Genomic DNA, 12,289 nt, shown 5'->3' on the forward strand with positions numbered 1-12,289 from the left:
ATTGTTTTAAATTCTTTGTCAGGCATGTTACTTACATCTGTTTTGCTTAGATCTCTGGCTATGGCCTTATCTAGTTCTTTCATTTGGAATAAATTCCTCCATCTTGAATTCTGTTTAATTCTCTGGTTTCTTATGTGTAAGAAAAGCTAGTTATGTCTCCTGTTCCTAAAAGTAATGACTTTATGAAGAAGAGATGAAGTAGTGCCCATGGCCTGGTGCTTCAGGGAGTGTCTTTGGTGTGTGCTTTGTGCCTTCTTCTGTTGTACTCTGGCTGTCCTAGCCTTTGGGTCATCTGCAGAGGTTCTCCTTGCCTGTTGTGGGCAGTGTTTGGTCCCTTGCCTGAATGTGGCAAGTTTTGACTAGATGTGCTCTGATCTGCTTGTGAAATGCGACGTGTCACCATCTCCACTGGAACTAAGTCCCTGCAAAACAGAGAGACATGATGTAGACAGGGGTTTGTATTGGTCTTCTGGGGGAAGGGCTTGCCCCACTGGGTCTGAGGCAAGCTTCACTGAGAGGGGCAGTCCCACCAGATCACAGGGGGTTGAGGCTTGGTGGAGGCCAATTAGGCAGTCATTGTTGGTGCTGAGTGCTTCCCTGAGGTGGTTCTGATTTTGTCCTGAGGGTTGGGGAGGGAAATGGCACCGCCCACTCCTTTGTTCACAGATTTTTCTGTGAATGCTGCCTCTCAGGGAAGTGCTCTGAGAAGAGTGAATAATCTCCCCACTGTGTGCCCCAGGTGCTCTTCAGATCACTATTTCCATGATGTCTTCCCCTGGGTTGTTTACCTGCCTTCTCTCCAGGGGTGGTACAGTACCCTCTGGGGTCTATTCCCAGCCAACCCTGATGACCATTAAAACTCCAGGCATTAAGCCCCACTGTTTGTAAGAACTCACAGAATTCAGTCCCTCTTGTTTGGGGAAACATTCTTGTGCATTCCCGTGTACTCTTCTCTCACTCTTATTTGCAACAACGGTTCCCTCTCCTCTGCAGCACCTGTAATCCATTTCTCCCCTAAATCATGTCCCTGCACTTCTTATGTTCCTCAATGTGGATACATGATGTTCTTATTTCAAAATGCTGGGTTGAGGACATCTGGGGATATCGGCAGTATTTTCTCCATATCAGTTAGTTCTCACTTAAAACGAGATCTTTTTAGTTTAGTAGTTCAGCAGTTGAGATTGATTGGTTCAGACTTCAAGAGGTTCCATTGTAATGCCTATATTTAATTTAGTTCAGAATACAGTGACTGTTTTTTTTTGTGTGTGTGTACTCAGCTTTGTTTTGTATTATCTTTAAATGAGTGAAAGATCTAGGTTTTGATTTTTTTAAATATTTATGTATTTATTTATTTATTTGAGAGAGAGAGAGAGAGAGAGAGAAATAGAGTGCTTGCGTTTATGAGCGAGCAAGGGGAGTGGCAGAGAGAGAAAGAATCCCAAGCAGACTCTGCTGAGCACGGAGTCTCCTGAGATCTCACGACTCTGAGATCATGACCTAAGCTGAAATCAAGAGTTGTTGCCTAATCACCTAAGCCACCCAGGCGCCCCATGGTTTCTGTTATTTTTAAAAATGTGTTCTGGATGGGGTGCCTGGGTGGCTCAGTGGGTTAAGCCTCTGCCTATCTCAGGGTCCTAGGATGGAGCCCCGCATCTGGCTCTGCTCAGCAGAGAACTTGCTTCTGGCTCTCTCTCTGCCTGCCTCTCTGCCTACTTGTGATTTCTCTGTTAAATAAATAAAATCTTCAAAAAAAAAAAATGTATTCTGGAGCAGGTTAACTTAATTAAAAATATCTAGATGTAAATTTAATAATTCTTAAGATTTTTAAGTATGATTTTCTCTACTTGTTTGATGTTTAATGGTTATTTTGGATCGAAAGTTTAAGAATTTTCCATATGATTTAGCTCTTAAGCTTCTTGAACTTTTTGACAATCTCTGACTCAGAGGCATAATGCTTATCACCAACAGTACTGCTACCAGTGCTGCTGTTTCCTCCTTTTCAGCTCATACATTCCATTGTACACTTAGCAGGATGGATCGTGTTGTCTGCATTTGCAGTTCTTGTCTGAAGAAGGAAAGCTCAGTGTATCCCTTCTCCTTAGTACTGTTATCATTTAATACTCTCTTTTTAAAAAAATTGGCTATAAAACAGAGGCATGTGATTAGCGGTCATATTATAGAGATAACAGTAAGAAATGAGAAATTTAATTCCATTTTAGTTCAGGGTCAGCCTATCAATGCCTGTCTTTTCTTTGTTTAAGGTTCTCTTAGAAGCACAAGATATGGCAGTGAGAGACCACAATGTGGAATTCAGATCCAATTTATATATAGGTAAGATGTTTAATATTCTTAGCATTGGGAAATGTCTTCCAGTAGTGAGGCTGAGTTCATTATCTAACAATAGTCTTTGATACCTAACTACTTAGGACTGGGTTTGCCAGTGAAAATTGCTGGTAATAGCTTATTCTTCTGCCTTCAGCATGCTAATGTTAGTCTGTTATAAATGGTAATAACCTCACTGCTTTATTGTTACCTGTCCTGTAATGTGAATGAGACCATGAAACTTATTGCCAATTATTACTTAATAACGGGTACCAAGATGATGGTACATGGAGTGGTCCTTTAATCATGAGAAAACGAAGAAGGAACAGAACTGACTATTTATTTATTTAAAAGATTTTTATTTATTTATTTGGGTGAGAGAGGGAGAGCAGAGGGGGAGAGTAAGAGGGAGAAGCAGACTTCCCGCGGAGCAGAGTCTGACCCGGGACTCTATCCCAGGACCCTGAGGTCACGACTTGAGCGGAAGGCAGACACTAAACGACTGAGCCACCCAGGCTCCCCAGAGTAATTTTTTAAAAAATAAATTCTTTGTCAATCCTGAAGGAGGTAAATAAAGAATCACAGGTGGATTTTAAAGAGTATTTATTTATGATGGGCCGAGCCAGGTGCCTAATCCATAAAGGTGTCCCATAATTTAACCTTCCAATCACCAGAATGGAAAATCTGTTGAATTGTAAAACCCAAGGCTCAGATGATCCAGATGTGTTTGGTTCCCTTTGTTACCACATTCTGAAGCATTATCTCAGGTTTTGTGTACTTGATCCACATCAAATTAAATTAATGTAAGTGAAAATGCTTTGGGAAGCATGATGCACCATACAAATGTGAGGGATTTTTTTGTCGCATACCTTCGTACAGCTCTTTCTAGAAAGAGATGAACGCTTATTACAAAGCTCCCTTGCCCTCCTCTCAGCACCGGAGTAAAGCGAAGCAGTGGGTGGAGTTGCTGTTTTCCTCTCCCTTCAGCAGCAGTTACTCCTAACCTCAGCAATTTTGTAATCAAACAGTAATGTTGATGTCGAAGCAAAATTTTCGCAGTCTGCCAAACCTATGTGTAAGGAGAACTGAAGATATTTTAAATTGAAGATAGGGGTTACTGCTACTCTCCAAATAGAGGGAAAAAAGCTGAATCATTATGGGAGAAGTTAGTTGTACATTATGATTTTTTTTTTTTTACATTATGATTTTTTAACAATTAGGGTAAAAACAAATCATCTAATTTTCTGTTTTGTTGCAATTCCACCTTACTGGAGATGTTTATTCTGGTGAAGTTAAAATCTTAACCTCAGCTCACCTGGAATTGATGCTGGCAACCACACCTACTCCTGAAATTCAAATGAGTTACGATTTTCAATTGAAATATCTTATTTTAAAGCTGAATGTTGTATAACTGATGATATTCTGATACATGAATAGATATAGAGAGAAATCAAAATGGCATCTCAGAAGATGCAGGGCCATAGTAGTTACTCATAAGCTTTTTCTTCTGAGAACAGCATGAATAAATAATGCAGGGAGGGCCCAGAATCACTGGAAGCGATGAAATGGATGAAGAGCAAGACCAGTTGCTTAAAACCTCTTGGTGACCTTTCGTGCTTTATGACTGCATATCAAATCCGACTTAATTACTTTTATTCATTTCCATAGGAATATGGTCTTCTTAGCTGACAGACAGACTTTGTAATGGAACTCAGATACAAATGAAACAGAATTTGTCTTTAAATCCTTTTCAGTAATTTTAGTAAAGTGAGAAAAGGTGAGGAGCTTAATCTTGTCTTCCCAACTGAAGCAAAGTCCACAAAAGTAAACTTAAGCAGTCCTACGTGAATGGGCCCTTAATTCACCGTCTCCTTATGCACATTTCTACTGAAAGATCTCTACTGTACCTGTGCCCTGTTTTCATCGAGTTTTGTGTAAAAATCTCTTCTTGAGTAGGGCTGATGAATTTTGATTTGTCTTACGATTGTAAAAACTCATTTGTTAAGTATTTTGCTGCCTAATTCTTTTATGAAGGTAAAAGAGAGGAGTACCCTTAGGAAGATGAAGTATCTTACCGTGACGCGTCAGTCATTTTGTCTTTGGTTTTGTCAAACTTTCCTCATAAGAATCATGTGAGGTTCTTAGTAAAAAAAAAAAAAATACAGATTCCCAGGACACACCGCAGACCCACTGGGTCTGAAACCTCAGGAGAGAGGCTTGGAGAGCTATTTGTTGAATAAAAATCCCAGTGATTTGTACCTATAAAATACAAGAAAATGATTTTTCTCATCGTATTCTTGGAAAAGGCCTAGACATTTCATTCCATGGATAAATGTCTTCTAGAATTTTGAAAGAGTAGTCACTTGTTGGTTACGATTTCAGCTCAGCAGTGGCTCCTCAGTCTCTTGACATAAGTAAGTATAGGCTTTTTAAGGGAAGTGCTTTTTTGGTAGTGTGTGTCTCATTATATGGTAATTCCTTCAAATGCCTGTCATCAGTCTAAAGCTAATACCTGGTGTAGCATAACCACAGATTTTGAAAATTCATTTCCTTTTCAAACTTATAATGATGACTAATGGCACTGTGAATAGACCTTAACAAGTGGACATGGACTAATAAAATGTCACTGCTTAGTGATTCATGGCATCTAAAGTGATTTACTTTAGGGAAAGTGATTGACTGACTTTGTAAATCAGTCTTCTGGGCAAAGAGTGATGAAGGGGGAAGAGGGTTTCCAATTTTAAAATGTCAAGATTCACATTTACCTAAATACTAGTATATAGAAAATATTGACAGTATTTTAAATATTCTTGATACCTATGGGGTATCATCTTTAGATGAGCATCATCTTGGGCATAATTTTTTTTTTTTAAGATTTCATTTATTTATTTGAGAGAGATTGAGTGAGAAAGAGCACAAGCAGGGGGAGTGGGAGAGTGAGAAGCAGCCTCTCTGCTGAGCAGGGAGTTGGCATAATCTTTAGGCTGTTCCCATTTCTGAGGGGTCTTAATGTTTTTTCTCTGATTCAGAAAGTTTTTGAGTACCTTCCACGTGCATACTGTCCATACAGTTAGGTGATGGTGTATCTTATTAAAGCAACTTAAGACATTTAGTTTATATAGTTTTGTTCTTTGACAGTAGTAGTCCTTTGGAAGGATCTATAAATTGTGTTTCTGTGTTGGAACAAGTGATACATGTCACTAGTATTGTATGTACTTGGAAAACTTTGAAACTTTATTTTAGAATTTGAACAAATTTATCAGATAGCTATACTGAAAAAATATTAATTAGCAGAGGTTGTAATTTTCAAAATCATTTCTATTCCTTGTTGCATATGAACTTTAGGGGAAATATAAAAGACATACAGAAGTTTGGTTGAAGAAGTGACTTTCACAGATTAGCCATGAACACTCAGATAAGGTAGCATATGGTTTGAGACCAAAAAGAGTAATAGAGGTAAATAGTAGGAGTAGAGAAGAGGAGGTCAGTATTGGTTAGAAAAGTGATGGTAATTTTCGAGAAGAGTTTAGCTTTTGAAGATAAGTGTTTGGGTATCCGAAAGAGAAATTTTCTGAGTGGAGTAAGCACAGGAGCTAAGGCACATAGGTTGGAATGAGCAGTAATTGTGTGGTCCAGTGAGTAGAATAGTTGAAGGAAGCAGAGGGTTGACCTTGAGTAGATAAAACTGAAAGGTGTATTGGGCCTAGATCCAGAGGGCTGAGCATGGCAGGTTGTAGAATTTGGTTCACATGATAGTGAAGAGGATGCACAGAAAGTTTTGGGGTCGGAGATTTACGTTACTAAGGCAGTGTTTTAAGACTATTAACTCTAAAGCAGTGGTTTTTAAATTGTGCTGTGGGCAAGGGTGCAGCCCAGGGTGGAGCCTGGCACCCGGCAGGAACTTAGAAATATTTGGTGAGTGAATGAATGGCACAGTTTCGGATGTCTCCCCACTTGTGTTTCGGTTAGAATAGAGCCATAGCACGGTGGGCTTCTATTTATTGTTTCATTTTCATTGAAATGGTTCTATATAAATGCACTTAAACTCCTCACATACAGAATTAGTAAAAGAGACTGGAGGAGGGTAGACCAGAAACCAATTTGCAAACTATACTCCTAATTCCTGATTTCATTCTGACCTCATGGTGGCTGTGTTGCATATTACCATTACAGTGTATTAAAGAATCCTGGTGGTTCAGAAGAATTGATACTTTTGTTCTGACATAAGAAAATGTGGCATTATGTGCTCCAAGATAAGCACATGGTATTTCATGGCTTTACGATGAAATCATGACTGGCAATTAGCAGTTATTGATGTTTGCTCTTAACGTATTTGGGGGAGATGGAAAATGGTGGTTAACACAGACCCTGGTAGGCCGATCATTGTGCTTGGATAGGTTATGTGGTACTGCATAGTTAGCTAATTCAGATACTATTTTCACTGGAGTAGTGTTCCTTTTCCTCAGGCTATTTGGAAATGGGGCTCAAATTGAGTAGAGTTGCAATTTTGGATAGAAGCAGCCATTGTGTTTGTAAAATGCCTTTTAGAGGATTTCTACACTTTTTCTAGTGTCATTGTGCTTATTTGTAGGTTTCCTCCTGACAGGTGGATCCAGAGGAACTAATGGTACTTCATTCTAAAGTGATTTGTGTAATTTGGCTTTTTCTTTGGTAATTCTTCAAACACATTTCTTTAGTGCCCAGTGATGAAGTTGGTGTAAGGACAGTAGCTCTTTCCTTATCTCACAGAGGCCCTAGGCAATTTTCTTAACCACTCTCATCCTTAGTTTTCTCTCTGGTCAAGCTAGGATGGTTCTGCCGAATCCCTTTTCATGAGAGGACTGTAGTTAGAGGGTTATCAAGCGTATACTTTGACACCGTCCCTGTATTTATAAAGTTATTTCACAGTAAGAATATAAGAATGGTGAGTATTGAAGTGGATTAATTTGATATGTCTTCTATAGGTTTTGGCTTTTTAAAAGGCTTTATTAACTCAAGGAGTAACTGACTGAGTAAACTCAGAAAACAGCAGAAGGTGGATATTCCTCTGATTCACTGTGGGTGAAAACTGGTGAATAGATTCCTTCTTAACTAGTATTTGAAATTTTATTTTTAATTTTGCAGGGTCAGACGTTGATGCGCAGAATTGGGGAGGGGAGATGAGGGCGCAGTTGTGATGGGAATTCCTAAAACTGGCCATAAATCAGAGTTACTGGAGGAAGAGGATTGGTGTTTGTTCAAATGTAGTTTCCAAGGTACACCCCAAATACAGTAAATTAGAATCTTCAGAGATGGGGCCTCAGCAGCTGCATTTAAAATATGTTTCATAGGTTAGTCTGATGTAGCCAGAGGACCAGCATTTGGGAACTTTTGGTTCCAGGGGCCTTCTCACCATAGTTGGAATGAAATAAAAACTCCTTACCGCAGCCTTTAGGGCTCTTGGTAACCTTGTCTTCATCACTGATTTCTTTCCCCTGTTTGTACCACTCTTTGCCTTGTTTACTGTGCTTTCGCAGGGTGGTATTCTTTCTGTTTCTAAAACAAGTCAGCACATCAGTTAGAATAGCTAAAATTAACAAGTCGGGAAACGACAGATGTGGCAAGGATGCAGAGAAAGGGGAACCCTCTTACACTGCTGGTGGGAATGCAAGCTGGTGCAGCCACTCTGGAAAACAGTATGGAGTAGTTTGTCAAAAAGCTAAAAATAGGGGCGCCTCGGTGGCTCGGTGGATTAAAGCCTCTGCCTTCAGCTCAACTCATGATCCCAGGGACCTGGGATCGAGTTCCACATCGGGCTCTCTGCTCAGCAGGGAGCCTGCTTCCCCCCTCTCACTCTGCCTGCCTCTCTGCCTGCTTGTGATCTCTCTCGGTCAAATAAATAAATAAAATCTTTAAAAAAAAAAAGCTAAAAATAGAGCTACCCTAGACCCAGCAGTTGCACTACCATGTATTTATCCAGAGAATACAAAGATAGGGATTTGAAGGGGCACCTGTACCCCAGTGTTACAGCAGCAGTGTTGACAATAGTCAAACTATGGAAATATCTCAGATGTGCATCAACAAATGAATGGATAAAGAAAAAAATATATATATATACATATATACAATGGCATTTTTATTCAGCCATCAAAAATGAAATCTTACCATTTGCAATGACATGGATAGAACTAGAGGGTATTGTGCTAAGCAAAATGAGTCAGAGAAAGACAAGTATCACATGATTTCATTCTTAAGTGGAATTTAAGGAACAAAACAGAGGAACATAGAGGAAGGGAAGGAAGAATAAGATGAAAACAGAGAGGGAGACAGCCATGAGAGACTCTTAACTGTAGGGAACAAACTGAGGGTTGCCGGAGGGGAGGTGGGTGGAGGATGGGGTAACGGGGGAGATGGGCATTAAGGAGCGCACGTGATGTAATGCACACTGAGTGTTATACGCAAATGATCAATCACTGAATTCTGCCTCTAAAACTAATAATACACTATATGTTAATTAAATCAAATTTAAATAAAAAATAAAACAAGCCAAGCACATTAGATACTAGATATTAAATAAAAAATTAAGCCCACCATTGCATCTTTGCATTTGCTTTTCCCTCTACCTGGAATACCTTGCCCATAGATATTTGCATGGATTCTGGTCTTAGATTGAATGTCTGCTCCTTCAGAGAAGCTTCTTAGTTAGATTGAATGTCTCTTCCTCAGAGATGCTTCTTTTTTTTTTTTTTTTTTTAAAGATTTTATTTATTTATTTGACAGACAAGAGATCACAAATAGGCAGAGAGGCAGGCAGAGAAAGAGAGAGAAGGAAGCAGGCTCCCTGCTGAGCAGAGCACCCGATGTGGGGCTCGATCCCAGGACCCTGGGATCATGACCTGAGCTGAAGGCAGAGGGTTTAATCCACTGAGTCACTCAGGCACCCCCTCAGAGATGCTTCTTGACACCCACTGGTCTGATATTGCCTCCAGCACCCCATCAGTCTCTCTCACATCACTGTTTAAAGATTTTTTTTTTTTAAGTTTATTTATGACAGGGACAGAGAGCGAGAGAGGGAACACAAGCACAGGGGAGCTGGAGAAGGAGAAGCAGGCTCCCTGCTGAGCCCAATGGGGCGCAAGTCCAGGGCCTGGGATCATGACCTGAGCTGAAGGCAGACACTTAAGTACCGAGCCACCTAGGTGCCCCTCCCACATCACAGTTTAATTCATGGTACTTGTCACTAACTGGAATGATCATGTTTATTTTCTTTTTCCTCTAGAATGTACACTGTGCGGAGGCAAGGCCCTGGCTAGTCTTGTTCACTCTTTTCTCTCCACACCTAGAATAGAGGCTGGTCCTTAATAAGCACTCCAGAGATACTTGTTTTGAGACCGATCTGCTCTCATCAGCCAGTGAACTCATGGAGTCTTAGAATCCAGTCGAGGAAAGGACAGATATTGCTCAGGTGATGAGCTATAGTCTTGGGGATGCAGTCATTTCCTGTAACTCTCTCTGTCTTCCCTGTCTAGCTGAGTCGACGTCAGGGCGAGGCCAGTACCTGAAACGTATCCGATACCATGGCAGAGGTCGCTTCGGGATCATGGAGAAGGTGTTTTGCCATTATTTTGTGAAGTTGGTGGAAGGTCCCCCACCTCCCCGTGAGGCACCGAAGACGGCAGTCACCCACGCCAGAGAGTATATTCAGGAGCTCCGCAACCGGACGATTATTCACACTCTGTGATGGGCTTTCAGACTCCGCAGTGTATCTATTTTGCCATTTATTTCTTATCAACCAGAAATTAAAGACAAATGCTTTTTATGGTTTGTACTGAGTTAGTGCAATGTGAAGTATAAGTGCTAATTTTATATGAATATTTATAAGGCTTTGCCCGTCCCTTTTGAACCTTTGGGTTTATTTATGCATTTGCAACTTGGAAGGGGAAATCAGCTGTAAACAGTATAATTCAGAAGGCTTGAGTACCTTTGGAAGGGGATGTAAGCTTGCCACCTGCAGGTGGCAGTGTAGATACTGGCGTTGAGTAGAATGTTGCAGAGTAAGAAAGCTTGTCCTTGTTTCCTTTGATTTTTTTCTTGAGACTGGGGAGGTGGTGGTGGAGGTGAGCATAGATACATGTATTTTAGGGCATTCTGTAGTTGCGTTTTTGCTTTCACTGTTGGCATAGGCCAATGGGTGAGGCATTCTTTATTTTCCTTTACTGTTTTAGCAGTAACTTGGAATTGCAGAAGTTTTTAGATACATTAATCTAGAACTCCAAGAACCCTTTAACTGAGAAAGTTTTCTTCTAGTTAAATAAAGACTGTTTTCATGTCTCCTTCCAACAATGCTTTCTATTGCTTGGATATCTTGTTCTGGATTGATTTATTTTTCAGAGTGAATTCAATTACTGAGAGAATTGAACCAGTCTGAGGGTTGCATTCTAAAATAAGACAGTAGTTTATAAAAAAATAAAAAATTAATAAAAAAAATAAAATAAAATAAGACAGTAGGTGGCACTCACTTACCGCATAAGCTAACAAAATTGTTAGTATTAGAGTGTGTGTTCTGCGGCTTGCTGGCTCTCGTTGATAAGGAGGGTTTTCACTGACAAGAAGCATTTGGTCCACAGCCCTAGTCCTCTATACACCCTAGTCAAACTTTGGTATATAGAGGAAGAACCTGGGGTACTTTGCTTGTTAATGCGGACTTCTGGGTCTCGCCCCCATGATTCTGATTCACCAGGTCTTGTGAGGGGTGAGTATCAGAAGTCTGTATTTTAAAAACAATGAGGACTTCTTGATGGTTCTGTTTATAGGGAACCACACTTGAGAATACTCCTCTAGTCTGAAGAATGTGGCTGTAGGGCCATGTTTTAAGATGGCATTAATGATAGCTACTGTTTACTGGAACCTCATTATTTACCAAGCTCTGTGCTAGTATTTTCCATAAGTCTTCACAATATCCTGCAAACCATAGGTGTTATTTTGTTGCTTTATAAAGGAAGAAACTAAAGCAGGTAGAATTCAAATAACTATCTCAGTGTCACACAGTGTGTAAAAATATCAGAGCAATGATTGATTTAGAAACTAGGTTTCTAAAGTACCTGTTTCTGTATACCTAATGAATGTATACGTGGGTGTTTTTGGCCTATCTAGTTAACGAAATGCATGGGTGAAAAGACAGGGCTCAGTGGAATAAGACACCAAGGCTTAGGACAGATTCATTCTGGGTCATACGTTATTGGCGCATGGATTCATGGAAATAACACTGGACTGGTAAAAGGCTACTTTTGTTCTAGTCCTGGCATACTCACTAACCAGAAAGAAGACTCTGGGCAGGTCCCTTCCCTCCCTGACCTCTATTTTATTCATCTACAAAACAAGAGGTTCCTTGTTTCATGTAGACACCTTCAGAATCACTTGAGCTGGTTAAAAAAATGCAAATTCCTAGGTGCTACTCCCACACTAAGTGAATACAAATCTTGAACTTTTAACAAGTGCCCCAGTGACACATACTGGAGAATCATTGGATCAGAGGCTCTCTGTGTTCTCTTTTAGTGCAGATGTTCCATGATTCTTAGCCTGGGAGTTCTGAATTCCTCATGCATGACTTAAACAAACCAGGTGGTGATGTGGATTCCATAACTATTTTGAAAGGGTTAAGGGCAAAGGAAATGAAGGAAATTTGCTGTGACCTAAGTTGAAGTCTTCATTCATATGGAAATGCTTTTGACGTGTTAAAAAGTGTAATAATAGCTAACATATAGCACTATGTACTTAGCACTGTTGTAAGAACTTTATGTACATCCCCTCAATGAATCGTTGCCATTGCAACTGGTGCAGTGTACTTCTGGCTAGTTTCCATGGCCAAGACTGCATTTTCTGACATAAACGAACATTTTGGTTCTTAAAGTTTAACTTTATATGTTCAGAAACAATGTCTGTTAATTATTATTATTTTTTAAAGAAGCCTCCATGCCCAACTTGTGGC

At 40.0% G+C, this 12,289-nt stretch overlaps 1 protein-coding gene across 3 annotated transcripts in view; it reads left to right on the forward strand.

The window, feature by feature from the left end:
- The window catches only part of MRPL22 (mitochondrial ribosomal protein L22), a 28,509-nt gene extending 18,384 nt beyond the window's left edge, over positions 1-10,125 (forward strand). For all 3 annotated transcript variants that reach the window (XM_059416538.1, XM_059416540.1, XM_059416539.1), the window contains 2 exons: positions 2,262-2,331; positions 9,831-10,125. In XM_059416538.1, the coding sequence (XP_059272521.1) occupies positions 2,262-2,331; positions 9,831-10,042 (282 nt within the window). In that variant the 3' untranslated portion in view covers positions 10,043-10,125. The remainder of the gene's footprint in view (positions 1-2,261; positions 2,332-9,830) is intronic.
- Positions 10,126-12,289: the final 2,164 nt, after the last annotated feature.

The sequence above is a fragment of the Mustela nigripes genome, chromosome 12 (assembly GCF_022355385.1).
Source record: "Mustela nigripes isolate SB6536 chromosome 12, MUSNIG.SB6536, whole genome shotgun sequence".
NCBI lineage: Eukaryota > Metazoa > Chordata > Mammalia > Carnivora > Mustelidae > Mustela > Mustela nigripes.